Source organism: Dermacentor variabilis, chromosome 5 (genome assembly GCF_050947875.1).
Source record: "Dermacentor variabilis isolate Ectoservices chromosome 5, ASM5094787v1, whole genome shotgun sequence".
In the NCBI taxonomy this organism is placed as follows: domain Eukaryota; kingdom Metazoa; phylum Arthropoda; class Arachnida; order Ixodida; family Ixodidae; genus Dermacentor; species Dermacentor variabilis.
The window spans coordinates 175,493,258-175,517,978 of NC_134572.1; the positions used below are offsets into that span (position 1 = coordinate 175,493,258).

The 24,721-nt window shown below is 50.1% G+C and overlaps 1 protein-coding gene across 1 annotated transcript in view; it reads right to left on the reverse strand.

The window, feature by feature from the left end:
* Positions 1-718: 718 nt before the first annotated feature.
* Positions 719-24,721, reverse strand: part of LOC142583353 (centaurin-gamma-1A-like) — a 28,459-nt gene continuing 4,456 nt past the window's right edge. The window contains exon 2 of the mRNA XM_075693778.1: positions 719-971. Within this exon, the coding sequence (XP_075549893.1) occupies positions 949-971 (23 nt within the window). The 3' untranslated portion in view covers positions 719-948. The remainder of the gene's footprint in view (positions 972-24,721) is intronic.

The following is a 24,721-nucleotide window of genomic DNA, read 5'->3' on the forward strand; positions in this document are numbered from 1 at the left end:
AACTGCAAAGCATGGCTTCGCAACTATATATATATATATATATATATATATATATATATATATATATTGTGCGCGCGCATTTCAAGGCCGGGGTTCGCCTTCTTCACGCACACAAAGGTGCCCTCAGCCCCTTTTTTTTTTCTGCGAGGTCTCCCAACGATAGCGCGCGAACGTTAGAAGAGCAGGGAACGCACGATATCATGTAGGAAATGGCTTTCGCAACGCAGCAAACGCGAATAGCACAAGCTGAGAGCTCAATTATGAACAGCCGCCAGGCTGCCCGGAAGACACATGCAGCATTCCTACTAATTACAGACACCTGAGTGCGAAGTCCTATACATAGTATGCACGTACGTCATTCAACGATACTCCGCGACTTCCGGTTTACGGCAGCGCCATGGTGGGGAACGTATAGGCCTATGCGCGCGCCTGTTGATAAGGTACCACAAGATGGCGGAAGGTAGCGAAAGCAGACGACAGCAGCGAATGTGACGTCACATGCATACTATGTATAGGTGTAAAGTACGACGAGCATGTGGAGAACGAAAACTCTGTATAAGATGTTGGCTTCGGCCACACTTGGCTAGGTTCCATACTTGAGAACAGCGAAGAAGACGCGAACGGGTGAGCAGACGAAAAGCGTCGGGTCGTCTGTTCAATCGCGTCTGCGCTGTTTTCTTGAAGCTAGGCGGTGTTCTCTGAAGCTGAAGCGAGCAGCTTCGAGTTCTCTGCATTTTCTATTTTATTTGCTGCGATTTCTGCAATCAATGACAAGAAAACTGGGGGACGTCGTCCTCCGCAACGGTGAACCAAACGCCGCCCAGCAACTGCTCTCTGAACGGCCAGTTCGTTATGCCACCGACGTGAGTGACCGCTTCGACCGCAGCAGCGTCCCGGTTGAGTCATCTGATGGCTCCTCCACCGAAGATATGGGCTCGGACAGCGATTTTACCTTGGTGTCAAGCCGACGTCTGAAGAGAAAGATTAAGAAGCACATCACCGACCAGTCGTCAGATGACGAAAAAGGCAAGTGGCAAGCAGTCATACACTACTGCATACGTACCAACAACGACAACAGATAACCTCACTGAATAGGCACAGCCTGTCGGAATATTTCGAACGAACTGCCAATGGTCAAGTTGAAGCAATATGTATAAACGCTCGAAAGAACATCCCCTCGGTGGAAGTCAATACACCGTGTTTGGATCCCACCGATGGCATCGGTTGTTGGGAACTCGGCGCTGACGCCCGTGGTTGTACCTGGGTCGCAAGCCCCAAGGGTAGCGTTGGCCTGGCGGCCTGGGGTACAACTGGAAGCATCCGAAGGTCCCGGCAAAGCATGAGTCGACTGGTAACAACAAAACAAAGCATGAGTCGACTGGTAACAACAAAACAAGTTGTTTTGTTGTTACCAGTCGACTCATGCTTTGCCGGGACCTTCGGATGCTTCCAGTTGTACCCCAGGCCGCCAGGCCAACGCTACCCTTGGGGCTTGCGACCCAGGTACAACCACGGGCGTCAGCGCCGAGTTCCCAACAACCGATGCCATCGGTGGGATCCAAACAACTGTCTGCCAGCGGTGAGATCGCGACAACGGAGGCCAGCAGCGAAGAGATGCAGTTGACTGTATGCTGAGCAGCTCAACGACGATCCGGGAGCAGTGCAACGAGCCCTGTGTGATGACTGGTTGCCTGCAGCGGAACGACTGCGCTGGACTCTTGGCTGCGAGGTTTGGTGAGTGCGGGACTTTCTTCTTCTGAGCTTTGCCAGGCTTTTGTTAGTGTCAGAAACAGAGCTGGTAATTGTGGTTGTCGTTGCTGCCGGGTTAGTTTGCGGCAAGACAATAGTAAGCAGTAGAGAAAGCAGCATTCAGAGCAGCCATGGATTTGAAGTCGTTGCGCAAACCGAAATTGTTGGAGCTTGCAAGAGAGTTGGGTCTGGATGTCTCAGACAAACTAAGAAAACCTGAACTGCTAAAGGCTATTCTTGAGTTAGAGGCTGAGGATGACGAGCTGTCGGAATGCCTTGAGACCATTGAGGAGAGGGAGAATGCAAAAAGACAGGAGCGCGAACTTAAAGAGCAAAAAGAAAAAGAAGAGCGTGAACGTAAAGAACAGAAAGAAAAAGAAGAGCGTGAACGTAAAGAACAGAAAGAGCGAGAGCAACAAGAGCGTGACCGTCAACACGCTTTGGAAATGAAGCGTCTTGAGGTAGAGATGGAACGCGCTCGTAATGGAAGTCAGGCACACGGTGCAGGAGAACGCGTATTGTTCAAAATGACTGACCTGATGCGGCCGTTTAAGCTTGGAGAGGACATTGCTTTGTTCCTGGTTAACTTTGAGCGAACGTGCGAGAAGCAGGGGTTCTCTCGGGAAACGTGGCCACAGCGCTTGCTCACTTTGTTACCCGGCGAGGCGGCCGACGTAGTCGCTCGCTTGGATAGAGAGGAGGCAAAGGATTTCGACACAGTGAAATCGAGTCTTCTAAAAAAGTACCGGCTGTCTGCGGAGGCGTTCCGTCGGAAGTTTCGGGAAAATGAGAAAGGCAAAAGTGAGTCATATACAGAGTTTGCGTATAGGCTTATGTCGAACATGCAGGAGTGGCTCAAAGAAGAGAAAGCGTTTGGTGACCACGATAAAGTTCTGCAGTGCTTCGGGCTAGAACAGTTTTATAGTCGGTTACCGGAGAACGTGCGATACTGGGTCTTGGATAGGCCAGACGTTTGTACGGTGGCTAAAGCCGCTGAGCTAGCCGAGGAGTTTGTGACGCGTCGGGCTCGCGGAGCTAAGGACGGTCAAAAGGGTGAATTTGGCTTGAAGTTTGAGAGGCCGAAGTTCACACCCATGAGAGCAAAGGGGAACACGCGTAGTGCGGATGCGAGTGGAAGCAGTGCGACCGAACCTAAGGAGACGGCGGCAGCCGAAGCCGAACGCAGAAAGCGGTTCGAGATGAGGCAAGCGCGCGTTTGTTATACGTGCCAGAAGCCGGGTCACTTTTCGGCGCAGTGTCCGGAAACAACACCAAAAGTTGTGTTTTTTTCAATAGGCAGCACTGACGAGAACATGAAGCTTCTCGAGCCTTACATGCGAGACCTCCTCGTGAACGGGAAAGAGTGCCGAGTGCTTCGCGATTCCGCAGCTACGATGGATGTAGTTCACCCGTCTTACGTAGAACCCCATATGTTCACGGGCGAGTGCGCATGGATCAAGCAAGCCGTGGAAGCTCATAGCGTGTGTCTGCCAGTAGCAAAGGTGCTTATTGAAGGACCTTTCGGAGCGCTTGAGACGGAGGCGGCAGTGTCATCTATGCTGCCACCCCAGTACCCGTACCTATTTTCAAACAGGTCCGATCACCTCCTGCGCGAGAAGGGGCTTTTGTTTGGTGAAGCTAGTGTTCAGGCCTTAACCAGATCGAAGGTTCGGGAGCTCGCTGCAAAGGCGGTAGTTGCGGGGCCGACGTTATCAAACAACGAAAAAGGGTCAGAGGCGCAGCAAGCTGATATTCAGAGCACGCCCGAACTGAATAAAATTGAGTCTGTAGCGTTGAAGGCGCCAGATACTGGAGAGGAAATGCCCGATAAGGGAAAGTTAGAAGAGCTATCTACAGATTTGCTCATCGCGCCTACGTCAGACGGACTTAATAGGTTGCTAAAAGTCAGCCGGTCGGCTTTGATAGCCGAGCAAAAAAAGGATGGCAGCCTGGAAAACGTGCGCTGCAATGTCAAAGAAGGTATCGCCAGGAAAACTGCGCGTTTTGTGGAAAGAGGTGGAGTCCTGTACCGGAAGTATCTAGACCGCCGAAGAGTGGAGTTCGATCAGCTGATCGTGCCTCAATGCTATCGTCAGGATCTGTTGCGCTTGTCACACGGGGGTTCGTGGTCCGGACACCTAGGAGTTAAGAAAACTAAGGACCGTCTCTTGCAAGAGTACTATTGGCCAGGGTGTTTTCGGGACGCAGACCACTTCGTGAGGTCATGTGACACCTGTCAGCGGGTGGGCAAACCAGGGGACAAATCGAGGGCGCCGTTGAAATTGGTACCTATCATTACGGAGCCTTTTAGACGGCTCGTTATTGATACAGTGGGACCTCTGCCGGTAACAGCCACGGGGTACAGACACATTTTGACTGTGATCTGCCCAGCGACAAAGTTCCCTGAAGCAGTGCCGCTTAAAGAACTCAGCTCAGTTGAGATAGTCAATGCACTACTGTCCATATTTGCGCGAGTTGGTTTTCCTGCGGAAATCCAATCAGATCAGGGCACAGTGTTTACTAGCGCTTTGACGACAACTTTTCTCGAAAGGTGTGGGGTAAAGCTGCTACACAGCTCAGTGTACCACCCACAGTCGAATTCCGTTGAGAAGCTCCACTCCGTCATGAAGCGCGTGTTGAGAGCGTTGTGTTTTGAACATCGAACTGACTGGGAGCTGTGTCTGCCTGGGGTGATGTTTGCATTAAGGACCGCGCCGCATGCAGCTACGGGGTTTTCGCCAGCTGAACTGGTGTACGGTCGCTCGCTTCGGTCTCCGCTTCGCATGCTTCGAGAATCGTGGGAAGGCAGGGGCGACGACCCAGTCGTGGTGGAGTACGTACTTAAGCTCCTCGAACGCTTAAGAAGGGCACAGGAGTTGTCAGGTGAAGCAATGACAAAGGCCCAGCAGAGGGCCAAGGTTTATTATGATCGGACAGCCAGGGCCCGTCGTTTTGAGGTGGGCGATGAGGTCATGATATTGCGCACATCGCTAAACAACAAACTAGACGTGCAGTGGGAGGGCCCAGCACGAATTGTTCAGAAACTGTCGGACGTTAACTACGTGGTAAGTCTGCCAGGAAAGCGGAAAGCACAGCAAGTTTACCACTGTAATCTGCTCAAACCTTATAGACAAAGGGAAGCAGTGGTGTGCATGATGGTAAACGTTCCTGAAGAGCTTCCGGTCGAGCTTCCGGGACTAGGCTCAGTGACGAACAGGGAAGACACCGGTCAAGTCATTAGTGACCTTATCAGTAAAGCACCGCTGTCGCCCGAGCAGAAAACCGAACTACACCAGCTATTACAAGAGTTTCAAGGTCTGTTCTCTGAGAGGCCTGGTAGGACTTCTGTACTTACTCATGATATAGAACTTACCTCCCCAGAGCCAGTACGATCCAAGGCGTATCGGGTGTCACCCCGCCAGAGCGATATTATGGAGGCTGAGGTAAAGAAAATGCTACAGCTCGGTGTTATTGAGGCAGGTGAGAGTGATTATACCTCCCCTTTGATTTTAGTTGAGGTACCGGGCAAGGAACCTCGTCCTTGCGTCGACTACCGCAGGCTTAATTCCATCACTAAGGATCAAATTTATCCGATCCCTAACATCGAGGAGCGCCTTGAGAAAGTTAGTAGCGCTCAGTTTATTTCCACCCTAGATCTTGTCAGGGGTTATTGGCAGGTTCCACTTACAGAAGAGGCTAGTAGGTATGCGGCGTTCATTTCACCAATGGGAACATTCCGTCCTAAAGTGTTGAGTTTTGGTTTGAAGAACGCGCCATACTGTTTTTCAAGCCTCATGGATAAAGTGTTGCGGGGACAGCAAGAATTCGCTTTACCGTATCTAGACGACGTAGCGATATTCTCCGCATCCTGGTCTGAGCATATGGCACACTTGCGGGCAGTGCTAACCCGCCTGCGCGAAGCGGGCTTGACAGTAAAGGCTCCTAAGTGCCAGTTAGCACAGGCCGAGGTTGTCTACCTCGGTCACGTGATTGGTCAGGGTCGTCGCCGCCCCTCTGAAATAAAAGTGGCCGCTGTGCGAGACTTTCCGCAACCGCGCACAAAGACCGATATTCAGTCGTTCTTAGGTGTCGCCGGCTACTATCAGAGGTACATCCCCAGGTACTCTGATATCGCGGCTCCCCTGACGGATGCTCTAAGAAAGTCAGAGCCTCAAACAGTCGTCTGGGACGAGACAAAGGAAAGAGCTTTTAGCGCCCTAAAGAGTGCCCTAACAAACCAGCCTGTGCTACGATCGCCAGACTATACAAAAGGGTTCATTGTTCAGTGCGATGCTAGTGAGCGAGGCATGGGCGTTGTACTGTGCCAACGGGAAAAGGGAGAAGTAGAACACCCCGTCCTGTATGCTAGTCGTAAGCTGACCAGTCGTGAGCAGGCGTATAGCGCCACCGAGAAAGAGTGTGCATGTCTCGTGTGGGCCGTTCAGAAATTGTCATGCTATCTAGCCGGCTCGAGGTTTATCATTGAGACGGATCACTGCCCTCTCCAATGGCTGCAGACCATCTCTCCCAAAAATGGCCGCCTCCTGCGCTGGAGCCTCGCTTTACAACAATATTCCTTTGAGGTGCGTTACAAAAAGGGGAGTCTCAACGGTAACGCCGATGGCTTAAGTCGAAGCCCCTAACGTAGGAATCAGCCTCAAAATTGTTGGTTACTGATGTTTTTCTTCCTGAGGCAGGATTTTTTTTAACATATTGCTTTTGTTTAGTGTTTCAAAGTGATGATATGCTTTCTAGTGCAATTTTCCAATTTGTGGACGCGTTCTGAGTGATGCTAGACTACTGTAAGGAACTAGGCAGTGGTATAAAAAGGGGAAAGAGCCTGGCAGGGCTTAGTGAGGGTTGTGCCGTGCTTGCTGACTGAGCGGTTGAGTTTCAGCGTAGTTCTAACGCTTGCCGGGAACGAGAACAAAAGTGTGAACTCTCCCGAAGTCACTTTGCAGTGTCCCGTGCGAACCTGAACGAGAGAACGAGGCCTTCTCTGTGCGCTGCGCTCAAGAAACGTCGAGGGACGCCCGACTTCGGTTATGAGCATCATCGAGCGACATCCCTCCGGACAGCGGATGCAGTCCCCTGTCCATCGGGATCTCCTTCCCCCGGCGGGGCGGTCTGTTGCGTTTCGCCTGCGACACGCGGTTTTGCCGGCGCGACTGCGGCGGGGCGGCAGTCGCCGAACGGGCCAAAATGTCTGCCGCCCCGCCGCAGTCGCGCCTGGAAACGCCTGGAAACGCCTGGCGGGGAGCGTTGCGGCGACGCCGAACGGGCCAAAATGTCTGCCGCCCCGCCGCAGTCGCGCCGGCAAAACCGCGTGTCGCAGGCGAAACGCAACAACCGACAATACTGGAAACACTGAAAAACATCACTCAGTTGGGAAGCATCCCTGTTCGCGCATTCTCCACATACGGCAAGGAAGCGACGACAGGCGTCATCTACGACGTGGACATTGAAATTACAGATACTGACCTCGCAATTACTATCATCATCGGCTCCAGCTCTCTCAGCTTTCACCGTTTTGGACGATCCCGATGTGTGAAACTAGTGTTTGAGTCGGAAACTTTGCCAACATGCGTCAAGGTTGAATATCGCAGTTTGCAAGGATGCAGTAACGTGCAAACGATGTGGTGAACCTCATGGAGACAGCAATTGCAACGCTGCTGCAAACTGCCCAAATTTTTCTGGTGCCCACGACGCAACGTCAAAAGAGTTCCCAAAGATCAGGAATGAAATTGATATCCTGAAGACGATGGCTAGAGCTCATTCCACACACAGGACAAGGGCTATCCGCCAGCGCAGACGCCTTTCACGACACCCACGTCAACGCGACCGCAGCCCTCCTCGCATAGAAAGATCAACGGCTCAAGTGCAGCTTCCGCCCCTTTCTCGTCTGAGGAATGAAGAAACACGTGCCTCAAAGCCTTTGTATTCTACGTAAGTGCGAGGCCACTCTTCATCGGCCCAAAAAACATCGGAGACTCAGTGGCCCTCGTTACCGCCAAGGCCTGCGGGAACACCCTTATGCACCGCTTCTACACGTACGGAAGAGAATGAAAAGACGGATAATGTTGATGTCAAGAGTATGTTCAAAAATTTGATGGGCTCCATGCACAGGATTATTTTCGGCATAAATACCCCGGCTGCCAAGGCTGCCGTGAAGCTACTCGAAGTGCTGGAACCACTTCTAGTGGTTCTTCAGTAAGCAAGTATGGCGATGATGTTTGAAGAACGGATGCGCCAATCGCTGGTTATGCAATGGAATGCCCGAGGTCTACGTGGTCGTTTCTCGGATTTCCGACAGCGGGTATTTAAGTACCAATTTCCTGTTATCGTTATCTGTGGACATGGTATGGATTCTTCTTTCCGTATTTCCCGATATGTCCAGACATGGTTTCGTAACGACCAAACCTCAAGCAAAGTATTAGTTTGTATACGCCACGATCTGGTGCACTTCAGACATGACGTCCCAACGCATACTACTAATGATTACGTATGCCTTACCATAACACACAGATGGCGCACGTTCACAGTGATCGGATGATACATCCACCCAAGAGCGAGGATCGACTACTCGCCCCTGATGTCTCTGATTAGTGACTTTAACGCACCCCATCCCCTGTGGGGTAGCACTTTGTTGAATTCTCGTGGCAAACATTTGGCCGACTTCACGTGTAGTCAGGGACTAAATGCGCTCAATGATGGATCACCTACATTTATTCGTGGTACGACCTACAGCAGTTGTCTTGACCTAACGCTTGCATCAAGGAGCCACCACCAACAACAGAGGACTGAAAATTTTTAGTTAGGTATTTAGCGTTCCATTCTGCATATCTACGCAAAAACTCATTTGGAATGCCGTCAGGACCAGGGCTCTTCTTAACATCAATATTCAGCAAGAGATTTAAAACACCTTGTTCCTTGATTTCAATGTCTGCAATAGGTGGTCCAGCAGGTGTGTTGGCTACATGAGATGTGTGACCATTACCTTTAGTAAAAACGGATGTAAAGCAAGCATTCAAATTATCAGCTCGCATTGCAGCAGTATACTGCTGGATTCTGAGGATAACGGCGTTGTGGATGGGTTGATATAACGCCACAACTTCTGCGACGCTTCTTCAAGGAACTTCTTAAGTGTCACATTATAAAACTTGTCTTTACATTCTTTCATAAGGCATTTCAGGTCTTGGCTCATGCGTTGAACTGAGATCTTCTTATCGGGGGTTGGATCTAATCCAAGGATTTTTCCTTTTAATTCTTTTATAGCACTTTGGTGTGTAATTTTTAATACAATCCATGACCGTTGCAACATAGTAGTCCCATAAATCATCTGTACTAGCAATCGACTCAAAGAGATGAACAAAATGGTCGAATGAACGCTCTAAAAAGTGTAACACACCAACATCATTAGCAGAGGAAAATTTGAAAAATGTTTTATGAAGGGCACATGGATGTGGTTGAGGTCCTAAGCTTAGAAATACTTGCACCATTTTATAGTCCGAACGACCATCCCCAATTTTACATATTTTCAGATATGGTATTAGAGAATTTGACAGAAAAATTAAATCGAATATTGATGACTTCGTCTCACAGAATCTTGTATAATCTGTCCCTGCCTGAGTTAGGCCTAAAGAGAAAGCTAGCTCCAAAAGCTGGTCACCCAACTCGAAACCTCCATCTGTCCTTATGAAAGTGTCGGCCAATTAATGCCGGCCAAGTGAAAACCACCTAACAGTATAATATTATTGCCTATATACGCACCTCCTCCTCATATGATAATCATCATCATTTACCAGCCGTTTTCCTCCCCGTCCCTTTTCCCCAGTGTAGAGTAGCAGGCCAGGTCAAGTTATAGCTCAGGTCGACTTCTCTGCCTTTCTGTAGATCTCTCTCTCTCTCTCTCTCTCTCTCTCTCTCTCTCTCTCTCTCTCTCTCTCTCTCTCTCCAGGCTGGGTCAGCGACGACGGTGTAGATGCACTTTATTTTGCTCGAGCACAATTGGTTTCGCAACACGTGAACGTGCGCGCCTACGTCGTCAGCCTCGACGGTCGCAGTTAGAGTTGCCGAATGAGCCATGCGCACTCCAAAAATGCAAACCAGTCCCGAGCCCCGCGCGGTTCAACAACTCGGAAAAGGCGTGCACGCACAGTGTCGTTGTTACCAGAAGTCCCGCCGCATCGATCCCCACGCTTAGGGCGAAGACGTCATTCAGGCCCACGCGCGGCGCCGCCCTGAGCGAACGCCACACCGCGACAGCGTCGAAAGCACGCCATTGGTTACAGGCGCCGCCAAAATTATGTTGGAGTATGCAAATCCCCGCTTCCCTTTACGCTCGGACAAACGAAGACGCGACGTATACGCTGCTGGTCCTGAAAGTCGACACTCTATAGCGCACGCATGAACGAGCGACGATGCGATGAAACGACTGCAAGTCACGTGGACGCGAGGCGCATATCTCGCGATCAGTTTCATTAAACGCGCTCACTCGAAAAATTTACGCCAGAACCCAACCGACGATGACTGTCGACGGTAAAGCGATTAGCATTGAAGCAATGAAGCGACACACACTGTTGCTGAAGTCATATTATTTTCAATCTGTATAGTGGTTCTTCTGAGGCTACCATTCTTTCAGCTGACATACACAGCCTCCGGTATCGCGCCACTTTGCCATATGGCGCTGGCTTCCGAAGGTCACTCGTGAGCATGACGGCATGGCGACGACTGCAAGACCACGATGGAATGCGGATGAAGAAATGACATCGATGGAACGACAAAGGCGGAACGACGATGAAGGCACGACAATAATGAGATGACGTTTCTGAAATGATGACGCTGGTAAACGACAACGTCGTGACGACGACGGTATGGTGGCAACCCGATGACGAAGCTGGACTGACGCGAGCACGACGGCACGAAGACGACGGTATGAGAACGGATACACGACAGCGACTATTTATTTGATGACGACGTAATGACGACAATCCCATTACAATGGTAGCATGACCACGATTGAAGGATGATAGCATGATTACCATAGATTGACGAAAATCGAATGACGTCTACGCAACGACGAAGGCTGTAAGACGACAGCGGAATGACGACTAAGATATGATATTACTGAACTGATGACGATGGTAAAACGACTGTGTGACCATGACGGCATGAGAACAATAGTATGAAAACCTGCTTGACGACGATGGCCTAACGACGTCGGAAAGGAGAGTGCCGGAGGGAGATGTTAAAATGACGGCAACGATGACGGTATTGCGACGATGGTGCGACGACAACGGTATGACGAGAGACGGATAACGAAGGTGGAGTGGTGGCGATGGCAGAACCACGGCGGCAGGACGAGAACACAATGACGACGGTACGTTGACGACGGCGGCCGAATATAAGGATTGAATGACGACAGTATAACTACGATGGAATGGCAAATGAGGAATGGCGTCGATGGTATGACGGATGCAGTATGAGGACGGCGGCACGACGAGGATAGTATGAAGTTTCTGCAGTGCCGACGACGGCATGAAAAGAGTGGAATGACAAACCTGAAGTGACAACGATGGAACGACGTCGGTATGATAACTAATACATGACAACCGTACGTGAAACGACGAAGGGGTGACGACGACCGCATAACGAGAGTCTGATGACAGACTGAATGACGACGGTGCAACGACCACGAGCACATACTTATAGTGGCAAGAACTATTAGACAACTTGGACCACTGAGTCGTCGTAGGGGGCGTAACAACGACGCCATGCGGAGAGTCAGATGACGAATGTGGAATGACGGCGATGGACCGACCGACTATCCCGGCATCACGACCAGAAGCTAGGCTCAAGCTGGAAGACAGCTTGGGCCGTGGGGTCGGCGTAAACGCACGGACGGACGGACGGAGGGACGGACGGATGGAGAGGCTAAAAAACGCCTGAAGTAGGCAAAGAATGCTAATCACATAAAAAAAATATTATGCAACTCCAAGGCACACGTTCGAATCCATGCGAAGCTTCAGTGAAACGCCGTGTACTAAATCAAATGCAACTAACAAGTGTGTTTACATTCATTGACCAGCCGCAGGTCGAAATGCAAAAACGCACGTGTGCCGTGCATTGGGTGCACGTTAAAGGTACCCAGCTGGTCAAGGTTAATCCGGTGCACCCCACTACGGCGTGCCTCATAGCAAGATCGCGGTTTTGGAGCGTAAAACCCCAGAAATTAGTTGAATACTTTCGTTGTATGCAAACCTCGGACAATGTTTACTTTCGTCTCACGGTGTTTTTTTTTTTATGCTTAGGCACTACGCCGCTCACAGGCTAAGCCGAAATAGCACGACACTCATGGCGACTGCACGTGCGCGAGACGTGCAGCAATGTCAGGACGGCGCTTGTCGAGGGAATAAGAACCGCCATGGCAGGTGTGTGTGTGTGTGTGTACACGCGTGGAGCACGACACACATCTCGCAACATTTAGCGATTACGTGTGCAGCTCTTGAGTCACAGTGGCACATACCAATTCTGTAGGACTGGCCAAGAATGGGCACACGTACTTCCACTGGCACATACCGAATGGCTAAATCAAAGAAAATCAAGTGCATCAATCCGTGAACTACAATGCGCTATTCCATAAAGAGACCGCTGTAATGTTGAGATACCTGTGAGCCGAAATTATACGGTCAGGTTCTTTTTTTTTTTTTTCATTTCTTTGGGGTTGAGTTGCTTGGAACTCTTTGCTCGGTTTTAATACAGTAGTCCCCCCATTGTGTCATCCGCTCTTCATCTCTGCATCGACCAGTGTGTTGTACTGACGTATAGGTGCCGGGATTTCGGTAGAAAATAAAATAAAAAAGGAAGAGAGACACAGAGAGAGAGAGAGAGAGAGAGAGAGCAAATGAATAAGTATTGCCTTAATTTATTTTATTTTTTGCTAGCCTACACTCGAACTATTACCGCGAAATTAACGAGAACGCAGTTTCGAAAGGGAACTTTATCAGTCTAAAACAACCTGTCCCTTTAATTCGCGCTTGTCAGCTGCAGCAGAACTAACCATACTGCAGCAACACGAAGAGACAGCGAAACAAAGAAAAAAGCGAAACGTGTTGCCAGACGAGAGACGGCGCAGCTTCTAAAGCTCGCAAACCTGCATGCAGCTTTTTACATTTGTTGTTTTAAGCAGCAAGCAAGTGCTTTCGTTTAAACAAACCAACGACTGAAGCGAACAAAAATACATGGCCTCGCTACCATGCTCTTAGGACGACAACGACGCCTTTGATAAGGCCGCATTTTCTTCACGCAATAAAGCAGGTTTCTGAAAGACACGTCGGCCTTTTGTCGACCTTACGCTTTCGTTAGCCTTATAAAGGGGCGTCTTATAGCGTTAAGATAAGGTTTGTTTGTGAATACGGGGCTAAGAACGAAGGACAAACAGCGCACGCGCGAGAAACGTGTACGGAGGACGAGACACTGCAGCGTCATATACTTTTCTACTGACTACTGCTAAGTTACGTTTGCGTGTTTATCAGCATTTCTTTGCGGATTCCGAGGAATGCGGGAAAGAGGGATAAAAAGCTGGTCATATGCTAGGTTGACGGGATCCCTGTTGCCTCTACAGGCAGCTAGTGCCAACTGCGTGAAAACCAGGTGAAACACCGGGGAAAGAAAGAAAAGAAAGAAAAGAAAATAATACGACAGAAGCAAAGCAAGTAAAAGAACGGGCGAAGTATACCAGTTCACACGAGAATAACATCGTTAATATGTACTAGCAGAGGTAACGCGTATACATTTCACGTAGCTCGCGATACTTGTGAGCAAGAACACCGAAGGTGTTCGCATAATAGTCCTTAAAAAGCGAAGGCATTGTAAAAAAGCGCATATAAGCCGTTTGCCAGAATTCGGACGCGGTGTGTATACGTCTCGGCTAATCCCACGTCTTGTTGGGCAATTCAGTGTATATACGCTTTGCCCCAAGTGAGCCAGACATTCCACATTGCGCGCTCATAATCCCCGGCGCGCCAGTGTATCATCCGGGGCACGTGCGCAGCTAAAGGGCATCTCGAGGGGGATCGGTGCCGGCCGTCGTTCGTACACAACGATCGACGAGTGCGCGCATCTCTCCCTCTCGCTTCTGGAAAGGCGCTGCTCGCCTATGTGTGAGTGTGTGTGCGTAGCTATATACACACAAACACACAGATGTGGGCCGGCGATCCCGTTCAGGCTCCAAGGGCGTCGCGCACAAGCGATGCGTGACGAGAAAAAAAAGAATAAGAAACGCGAACACGGCATCCATATAGAGGGCCGCTCGAAAGTCCTCCTCCCACACGAGCGCGCCATTCATCGCGGTATATGCAGAAGAGGTGTACGATAACGAGGGGCCATTCCTCGGAGGATTGTTGCGGTTTTGAAGACAACGAACAACATTCTTACGCGGTATATGTCACCATTGCAGAAAGTTATATCCCCGCTGCAAGCGACCGACTCGGAACGGCTTATGCGTTTTTCCGTTTCTTTCGTTCAGTGCACATGTTGAAGTGATTTCTGCCTACATACCGCTTTGGTTGGCGTTCGCGCAAAGCTTGCTTTCACGTTCGCGCAAGTCGTGATGCCTACGAAGTCACCCGACTGGTCGATTCCGCCCTTGTCGAACTGAGTGACCGGTTTTATATGGCGCCACAAAGCAAGAAGACGCGGGTTATGCGGGAGGCGCCATACAATATAGAGGGCCTCCGGAATAATTGATACAACCTGGGGTTCTTCTTTAATGTGCAACCTATACACTATAAGTAAGCAGGCGCTTTCGCTTTCCGCCTTCAGGCCGTGAATCGATGGTAAATACTCTATTTCGCGCATCAATAAATACAACTTATAAATATTCGATTGATTGATTTGATTGATTGATTGATTGATTGATTGATTGATTGATTGATTGATTGATTGATTGATATTCCCAACCATTGAATCATTGCGGGCAGTGCGCTGTTCAAGCTCCAAATTGTTTAACGAATAAAATTTCGAAAAAGACCTTGTTAAGAACGGCCAGCTGCAGTGCAAGTTTGCCAGCCAGCTACTCCAGCGGTGGCAACCTCATCTTGGAATGCCGCCGCCAACCTCTAGCCACGGCGTGGCTAAGTGGACTTTGTGTCGGTATCAATACGCGCATCCTCCACGCGTTCTCCGTCGCTTCAGCTAGGATGCGTTGTGACTGAAGGAGTTCGACGAAGCAGGCTTTGTGGGCTTCACGACAACGCAGACCTGATCTCCTACGGGCGGGGAAGCTGCCGCGGGAACGCCGACGGAGGCTCCTTCCCACGCACCGACCAAGACGCAAGACAACGCGCTACCCGGAGCGGCTCCGAGTTCTATGAAATTCGTGTGGTGTCGGTTTCGGACCGTGAACACGTGTGTGTGTGCATGTGTGTGTGTAAACCGTCCTGCGGTGAGGCGGCTAGTTTGCGATGACTAAACGAACGTTCGCGTCAACTTGTATCGCGGGAGGACCGAGTGTTTAAAAACTGCTGTTGTGCGGATGCTCGACACACTTTTCTTAAGCAGTCATGTTGGACTGAGACTCTCTCTCAAGCAGTCATGTTAGACTGATATAAATACTGTAAATAAACCCATATTCCTCGTTCTCGATGAGAAGCAGTCCTTCCCTTCATCAACGTCCTCAGCGTGGATAAGTTGGACGACGGCATGGGCCAGCTACCTTCGAATTCATGCCGGACTCCAATCTTGACAACGGATCACGAGCGATGGGATTGAGCCCCCCATCCTGACAACCTTCCTATACATATATGGCTCACGCCGTAAAACGATGCGCACCCGCGTGGATTCTTAAAGACGCTCGAGTTAGAAGGCATATCGAATTATCCGCCATCAAAGTGAGGCCAGTCCGCCGCCTCATCGCTGTACAACGGTCGCCGCGCGCGCCATCTCTCCGACAGCAGCGACGTCGAGAGGAAAGGGTGGGCGACCACGGCCGCAGCCCACACGCCCACCCCCGCGACAGACGACGCCGGCGCGTGACGCAGATGGGCGCAGCGAACCGCTCCGTCGCCAGCTAAAAATGGTCGAAAAGCGGCGAGACGGACGAAAAGAAAAAAAAAAAAACGCCCCGTTGGAAAGACGGCGGATACCGCGCACGAAAACAAGCTGCCGGTCGCATTGCGCCGCTGCAGAATTGCGATAGGAATGCGACACTGCAACCAGCGCGACGCTGTCGTAAATGCTTTACGGCTGAACGATCGAAAACACGGGAGTACATGCGAGCGAAGAGAGAAAAGGCCGCACGCGAGACTTCTCTTCCGAAGAAGGGACAGTCCACCCGAAGCGATTACGAAACGTGCCCCGTGGCTCATTTATGGCCGGTTTGCCAAATGCACGTTACATATTTACCAGCTATAGTTACACCAGCGCCTGCAAAGCTAACGAAGCATTTCTTCGTAGCCACAATACTTGCGCCTTCGGCCCGGCCGCTTCCTCCCATATGGAACGTACCGCGAGCTACGACATAAGCTTCCAGATTCCAAAACTAAACAGCAAGAGAGAGAGCGAGAGCACCACAACCTGAAGCGTTTCTTTTTCACCTTCCCGAAGAGCTATCGCTACGTGCGCAGTAAATGGCATGTAGCGCCCTGCTGCGCCTTTCAACTAAATCGCACACCGGTAACCAAGTTTTGAGAGGCCTATTTCGAGCAATGTAATTGAAAACAAAAAGAAGTAAATTATGAAATGTAGAGAGTACGAAGGCGAAACTTCCTTTCAGAGGATTTCGCACCCAAACCATGCACATCACCGGTGCGTATACGTCGCGTGTGGTATGTTATGCGTTTCGGAGCCTTTCTTCGTATTCGGGCAGTTCTTCCGCTCGGTATGTTCGCAGGACTTGCTGCGTTTCGGTCTTTGGTTTGGAATTCGGTGCTCCCGAACAACAAGAAAAACAAATATGAAAGGAAGACTAAATAGTTTGTGAGCAGGCGCTGTCAAAACCCATCACGTCACGATAAACAGTCGGCGCAAGAACTTTATGGTAGCATCGCCACCCATCTTCCGTTGTTTGGATCTTTTTTTTTTCCTGGCTCAATCACCAAGACTCGATTCGCAGTGTGAGTGACCTTATGATTATTGTCATTCTAGAAGCGTAATTCACCTAACGAAAAAAAAAAAGGAAACGTTACCATTTCTGCTGGTCTGTCAGGAAAAAAAAAAAGTGGCTGGCATAATTAACAGGCATTCGTGGCACAACTTGAAACTGTAGGAAGACTATAGCGCGGTGTTCTCACTCTCAGTAGACGAGCAAGCCGTTAATCATTTCACCCAACTCCGCTCGCACATAATTTATGCTGCGATTAAATGCAAACGTTGAGCGAAGCATTGTTATGTACAGTTAACACCAGCATATATATCGACGGGAACATGATTTCCCAGTAATCGGCGACTCTGTCCATTCGACAGCACGCTAAGCCAAAAGCACCCATAGATAGATAGCACAAGGCCTTTTCACTCGGATCCATGACATCGCGCTGCCTGGCCCGAAATTTCCACTGACAAGGCTGGCGGGGTGAACGCGGTGACGTCAAAATCCCCGTTGCCTATACTTGGGAGGAAGCCCATAAGATTCTTATGGCAGTCGGGCGAGGTAAGATCACGTCATGGATCGGCGTGAAAGGGCCTTGTGCTACCTGTAGGTGGTGTTGGCTCGGCGCGAGACGTCGCTGGCACCGTCGCAAGGCGTGCAGGAACGACGCGACGGGGCTCGACGGAAGCGCCACGGGAACGTTCACCCCGCGTGCGTGGCGCGCAGCAGCAGCAGCTGCGTCTCGCGGGTTCCAAGCGACGTGTAACGGCGGTTGCTGTTGCGCTGTCGAAACCAACGGGCATGCGCTTTCGCTGGAGGAACGCGGTACGGCAAGAGCTGTCTCCCAATACTCTGCAGTGCAAGCATGGGAGCAAAAATAAGTGTCGACGAGGAATTTGGGGACCATCGCGAAAATATTGCCGATTCTGCTTTCTGTTGCTCAGTGCGTGCTACATATGTTTTCCAAGCCCAAAAGAGAACTCGCCAAACACGAAGAAGTGCCTGCTGAGAATATATTAAAGTGTGCGTTTCTCCCTCTTTTTCTCTCTCACGCACAGACGCAAACGTACGAACGAACCAACGAGGACGCGCATTTTGGAAAAACCCCATTCAGGAGTGAGCATCGGTGGGTTTCTGAATGCAAAAGCGGGAGTTAGTTGGCCTTGTCGTTCGTGTTCGTCTCCATGTCAACGCGAGACAGTTACGACGATGCCCCTGCCTTCTTTTCGTCCCAAAACGCTCTCGCAACAGCGACCGCCCTTCACAGTCAAACGAATCGGCCGCGCCGGCGTAAAGAGTCGGTTCCCCCATCGTCGCGTATATAAAAGGCGGCTGCAGCGTAGACTGTCCGTCCAAAGCACAAACGGGACGGAGCCCTTCGCGCGAGCCGACCGTCGCTGGCTCGGCGCGTCGTCGGCAGCGGCTCGCAAAACACGAAACGCCACCCGGTCCGCCGCGCCGCACGAATGGCGACGGACGGGAACCGGGAATCGCACCGCGACAGCTGCGCCGGCAAGTGTGCGCATGCAGCAACGCGCGCGCCGATCCGACTAAATATAATTATATGCACGTGCGCGCACGCAAGAGCGAAAAAAAAAAAAGAAGTGGATTGCCTATAAGCGGCGACCCAGGCATGGTTAGCGTGCTAATCTAGTGCAGGTTGCGCGCTTTGTCGCATGTTTTCGGCCGCTGTAGACATGTCGCTGCTAACAGATGTCGTCTGTGTGGCGCTCGAGAAAGGAGCGAGGACAAAGCAGCGGAACCTCGCGGGCTACGAAACGACACGCACCGCAATGAAAACACGTGCGACGCCTTCCGCCGAAAGCTGTGCTGGAAACGGAAGCCGCACTGGTATATAACGTGAGCTCGCACGCATAGCCAGGAGTCAACTTCGGGTGTGGCGCCGACAGCCTGCCGTAGTGGCTTCTAGCAGCCTTTCGCGTGATCGCGAGCTGCTTCTGCTTGTTATCAGTGCCAATAAAATCTCAGCGATGCTCAGGCACCGAACGCCTCGCTCCCCAACCAAGCCGTGCACCGCCGTCACCACCTGAGCAGTCCTGCGACCGCGCAAAAGACGCGATATGGCGCGCGCGCACGCGCGCACGCACGCACACGCACACACACACACATGCACGCACACAATAAGGAGAAGAAGCATGAAAGTTGCACCATAAATTGTCAAGAAGCGCATAAAAAAAGAGCATATACGGTTAATATAATATCTGCGTTCTACAGAGTGAGAGAGAGAACCCTTCAATGAAAGGCAGAGACCTTAGCCGGCGCATGGACATCCTTCCACAGAGTCGGTCACAGGACAAGGAACGTTCCATCGTGTCGGTCACGCGGTGGAATCACAGCGTCCGGTGGCTGCCGCAACGGGTGCCCTGTAATCACTTCCGACACTGCACAGCCGCCGCCGGTGCTCCGAAGACGTCCGCCGGAGCTTCTGCCACGCATCGGCCAGTGGCGGGCCAGTGGAGGGAGCGCAGTTCGCACCAGCAATTTCACTGCAACGCGCTGCTCCACCACAGAAGCTCTATATCGTTCCACCCGAGGCGTCGGCCCACGAAAAAAAAAAACACGCCACGCAGGTCTCAGGACGCCCGGAAGCTAATGGAGTCCTATATATTGCACGCCTCGAAAGGACTGCACAGCTGCCACAACACGTGGTGGCTCGGCACGAGGTGGGGATATATATATATATATATATATATATATAGAGAGAGAGAGAGAGAGAGAGAGAGACTCTTCGAGCGTACAGGTAGACACCGACTGCCTGCGGACGGGACATGTCGTCTGGAACAAGCCCGGTCACAATACGAATGCCACGACAATGAATCTGCAACAAAAACACGCTCACGAGGGTGCAGGTATGGGCGAATCAAGTCTTTTCACGACGCTTTGTAGACATTTAGCGCAACTCGGAATAAGTGAACGAGAATAACAGGGGAATAGTTTACACATCGCGCTCGTCGCGTCACGAAAACGCGAACTGCGCCCAGTGTTTTCATGAAGCCATGCCACTACGTTCTATCGATCTTGTAACAGCTACCTGCACGTGATTTAACACGGTCCACCAAAGGCGTGCCTAAGGTTGCCGCGTGGCGAGAACTACAGGACGGAGCACTGCGCAATGCGGTCGAAGCCAAACGAGTCGGCCCAACACTTCATCGTGGCGTGAGAGCGCGCGGTAGGTTTCAGCGCACGCGCTCTGCGCGCAGAGCTATAGGGTCAGGGCAGGAAGGCCCAACAAGCGTGCATAGATTAAAAACTATAGCGGGAACCAAACATTCTCGCTGCGCCTCAGAGGTCGCGTGTTAGGCCGACATTCCGAGAGAAAAATAAAGCGAAGGAAATGGGTTCACGGGGACTTCGCTTACTACGAGTTCCTTCGTGGGATGCAGGCAACGTATCGACGAGGAGACTACCCTCTTCGTCAGAACCACAACTTCCTGACGAAGACAGGTGTTCTTGTCGAAACGTCGCTGGCAGCCAGAGACACATGCCTCGCTCGGCCACTTCCCATGACTTAGAGCCTCAGTTTTCCCGTGAACTTGTGTCTCACTAAGTGCAACGACACACCAACAGCTGTTAAGAGGAAGCTTTAGCTCGGGTCCAACTCCGACGCGGCCTATTCAAATACGTGTAAAACGCAAAAACGTTTTTCTGAGATAACCACTGGACCGATTTTAATTAAATTTGTTGCATTTAAGAGAGAAAGTTAGATTCTAACGACTGTTCGAAGCGGAATTACGATTTTGGGCCTCAATTCTGCTTAAATATTTTTCAAAATTTAGAACGTTAGAGAAAAATAGAAGCACGAAGTTTACACATTAATACCTCTGCATCAAGAACAGATATCGGGGTTCCATAAACGGCATCCATTAGATCATTCAAAGCAGACAAATTCGATATGTCAATTTGCATCTTACGTTATTATGTTACGTTGTCTACAAGTGTTCTGCAGAAGCTGTGTTTCCATATTACTAATTTTCTTTTAGATTCATATGTGACATAGCAATTTTGTCCGCTTTACATGTACTATTCGACGCGACTCACATAATTGTGTTATAATTTTTCACTGCTGATTTACGGAGTTGTAAACTTGATAGTTTCGTTTTCTAAAAATTTGCGACTTTTGCCAATTTTAATAAAAAATTGACGACCTAATTCAAAAATTCGGAATGAACAGTCACTATATTTTAAGTTTTTCTTTTAAATGCAACAAACCTTGTGAAATTTGGTGCAGTGGTTGCCGAGAAAAAGGAATTCTTCGTTTACATGTATTTAGATAGGAGCGGACGAGCTAAAGCTTCCTCTTAAAGGGACACGAAAGGCAAATATTAACTCAAGCTAAAGTGATAGATTAGTGCTGGAGAATCTCTAAGGCGTGAATATTATCGCGAACATAGCCTTAATAATCGAGAAAATGAGGTAAATGCAGGACATGATTAGAGACTCTCCCGATGACGAAAGTACTTCGCAGTTAAATTCTGTCACTAGTACTCAACCACTCGTTGCAAAAAACATACTTGTATTGTAAGACGAAATAAAATGCTAGCTTGTCCAGTTCTATTTCATCTTTAGAAAAAAGAACTAACTGAAATTACCTTATACAACGACGTGGGCGGTCGAAAGGTTTCTTTTTCGCTCGACTCAGCCCCGCCCACGCTTTCGCGTTTCAATATTTTCGTTATCGCGTAGTGCTGCACTGGTTTTGCTGGCTCGCGAAACTCGCACAAACTGTGCAAGGTTGGGTGGCGGGAGATTTGAATTGCGGTAAAGGTATACGGGCCCTTTAGATGCAATTTTCTGGTAAACTGAGTATTTTCTTGGCACGACACAAGCGTTGCGAGGTTTCTGGAATGGTATTTAAACGATCCACGTCGATTTAGTATTTGCCTTTAGTGTCCCTTTAAAGGGACACTAAAGAGAAAAATAACTTGCGCTGCAAGTGACCCTGCTACAACAATGACAAGAATGCCACCGCCACGAGAGGCTCGGCGAGCGAGAAAAGAACCAAAGTCGGGCGGCGACGACGTCACGTTCCCGTGCCCGCTATTGCGACTCGGGGTCGAGCACGACGAGAGACGGTCTCTTGGAGCACACGAAGAGGAGACGAAAAGCTTTATGCAATATGCGCAAATAGCAGGTAATAATAGCATGCAAGTATTGGCGCCGAAGTGCGCACCAGAGCGACGGTGCGTCTGGTGGCGACTCCTAACCGAGGGCCTGGCTCTGCCTTAAATCCCTCTGGCGACCCATCGCCGGCAGGAACGAGGCGAGTGCTGCCGTCAACCGCGTCGCCTTCCTCTTCCGTCGCAGTCCACGCTGCCTACCACCGGTCTCCACGGAAAAGGGGTCAGCAGTTGGTGGAACTTGGAAGGCTGTCAGTGGTTTCGTCGTGGCGCTCGTTGCCCCCGGGCTCCTCTGTTCGATTTACGGAAAAGGGTCGGCAGTTTCCCGTAGCTTTGAAGGTCGGCAGTGGATGTTTGAAGCCCAGCACAACCACTTCAGAAGAACGACGGGGGGGGGGGGGGGGGGTCGAGGTGGAGCGCCCGCTGCCTTGAAGATATATAGACACGCAGTGTCGCACAAAACCGCTCGCAGTGACGTCACAGGTTTTGACAGCGTCTGCTCGTGCACGGTTCATCTTTGTCGGTAACGGACCACCTCTTATTCTAAAGGAGCTAAAGACTGAACTTAGGAAGCTCCCAAGACCTCACTCACGACGGTCCAAATTACTTCCAAATCCATGACGTCATACTGACGTATACCGGGGCTGGGTTTCTGCACGAAATGTAATATATGAAACTTGGGACATTTTCTCTTTTAATAATCATTCCGTATAACCGTGAAATTAACGAAAATTGACTTCTTTAAGGAATACGTAGTAAGTTTGAACCGATTAAGTATTCCTCTTTAAAGGCACCCAGTTCAGTGGATTTTTCCCGTTGCAATGACTGCGGTGTCGCAGTTGACCAGATCCATTGTGTTGGCCTGGGTATCCGATGCTGCCAAGAATGGCCCACGATTTTTGTTTTTTTGATCCCGCATTCATGCAGGTCTGCGCGTACGCATTCGTTCACGGCCTCGTGGAGCGTGCAAGCGGCCAGCTCCGGCAAAAAGGGAGGCGCTGGTCAATCGCACACACGTCGCCACTCATACGAAAAGCGACAAGTCTGCGCATTTGTGCGGCCGCGCTCGTATACCTGGGCTCGCAATCTCGAACCCAGCGGGCGCGCCGTCATGCGTGCTAAAAGTTGGTCGGGCGTTCTGCTGACTCTGTGCGCAGCCGCCGTCTTCTTTGGTTTTCCTCGCCCTTCGTCTTTGCTCCACAACCACGGTATAAAATGTCGAACCGTTATCGTAGTCTAACTAACGTTCTGTTGTGGCAAAACAATTTCGCGATTAAGGTAGAGCTCTCCAGAATATATTCGATGGACAGATAGCACCGCAAATTTACTAAACACTCGTTCACGCTCGTAAATACTCATTTTCTGGCCTCCATTAACGTTCGGCCCCGTTCTAAGAAACTCGCTGAGCCTCACAGTCACGTAGTAGATGTGAGCGCGCATTCGCTAGACGGTATGTCGCCAATAAGTGGTTTACATATATGTTAAGTAAGGATGTTCGAAGATAAACGTTTGGTCACGAGCTTCAACGCAAACGATAACACGCATTTTCTGCATGCTACTACAAAGCTTCGAAACATGGGATGTTTTGTACTCGGACCGCGGCATAAAGAGATCTAGCGCAATGGACACATTCACGTTGATCACGTATAGAAAATAAACAATGAAATGACCTTTCAAAAAAAAAAAAAAAGAAACACGATACTGAACCAAGAGCACGACAGCCTGTGCATTTAGTTTATCGATTTAATAAATAGACTGAAAGTGCGTATACTATACTGCGTCTTGGTGAACAACTTGTAGCCCGCATCCTGCACCATTGTCCAAATGGTGAATCCTGACATTTACCCGAATTGTTCTTGCGCGGCCTGTGGTGAGGCTGCTACTTTGTCCCACAGTGCGGATCGTTGGGCCCCAAGTTCACCAAGCAAAGCGCGCCCGCGATCGGGACGGCAGGCCAGACCTGTCGGTCTCGTCGTGGAATGATCAGCCACGGGTGTGCGTTTTATCGCGTTTCGCTGGACCCAATTAAAGCTTACTCACTCACTCACTCACTCAGCGTGTGACCAAACGTGGTGGCGGCGCCCACGGGAGTGCGGTAACGTCCGCATTACGTTGTGAGCGAACATCGCGAAGCCATGTCAAGTCACACCAGCGTTCGTGAAATTTACAAATTTCAGGAGCCTATATAAGTATACAGTTGTCTGTAGTCTTAAAGGGACTGACAAGTGGCCAGAATGTGTTGTGACACGTTGATGGAAATTAAATGACCACGATTTATAGTGATGGAGTCCATAATGCTGTTCGCGATTTAAATAGGAATTACGATCTTAAATTAGCAGAGAAAGTATAAAAAACCAGTAAATGGCGAGACCTGGTGCTGAAATCTCGGTAGTTCGGGTGTATTCTACAAGATTACCGCAAGCACATCATAATTATTGCTTAAAATTGCAGTTGCTATATTGTTAGGCACACGCGCATTCTTCTATAGTTCGGCAATCAAACACGCACGCGTGGCTACAACACGCTGGACTCCGTATCGCGTGTAAAGGTGCCGTTAAATTTTTCATCTAATTGGTTTCGTTTTGACTGCCTAAACACCAAAGCAGTTGAGCAGCAAACCACGAAAACACGTAGCTATTATCGCAGAAATAATTTAACAATTCGAAAAACATCGATCCCAGGAACATCGACTTGATAAACAAAATTATGCTTTGTTACAGCACGGCCACAGTTGTCGTCTGCCTGCCAC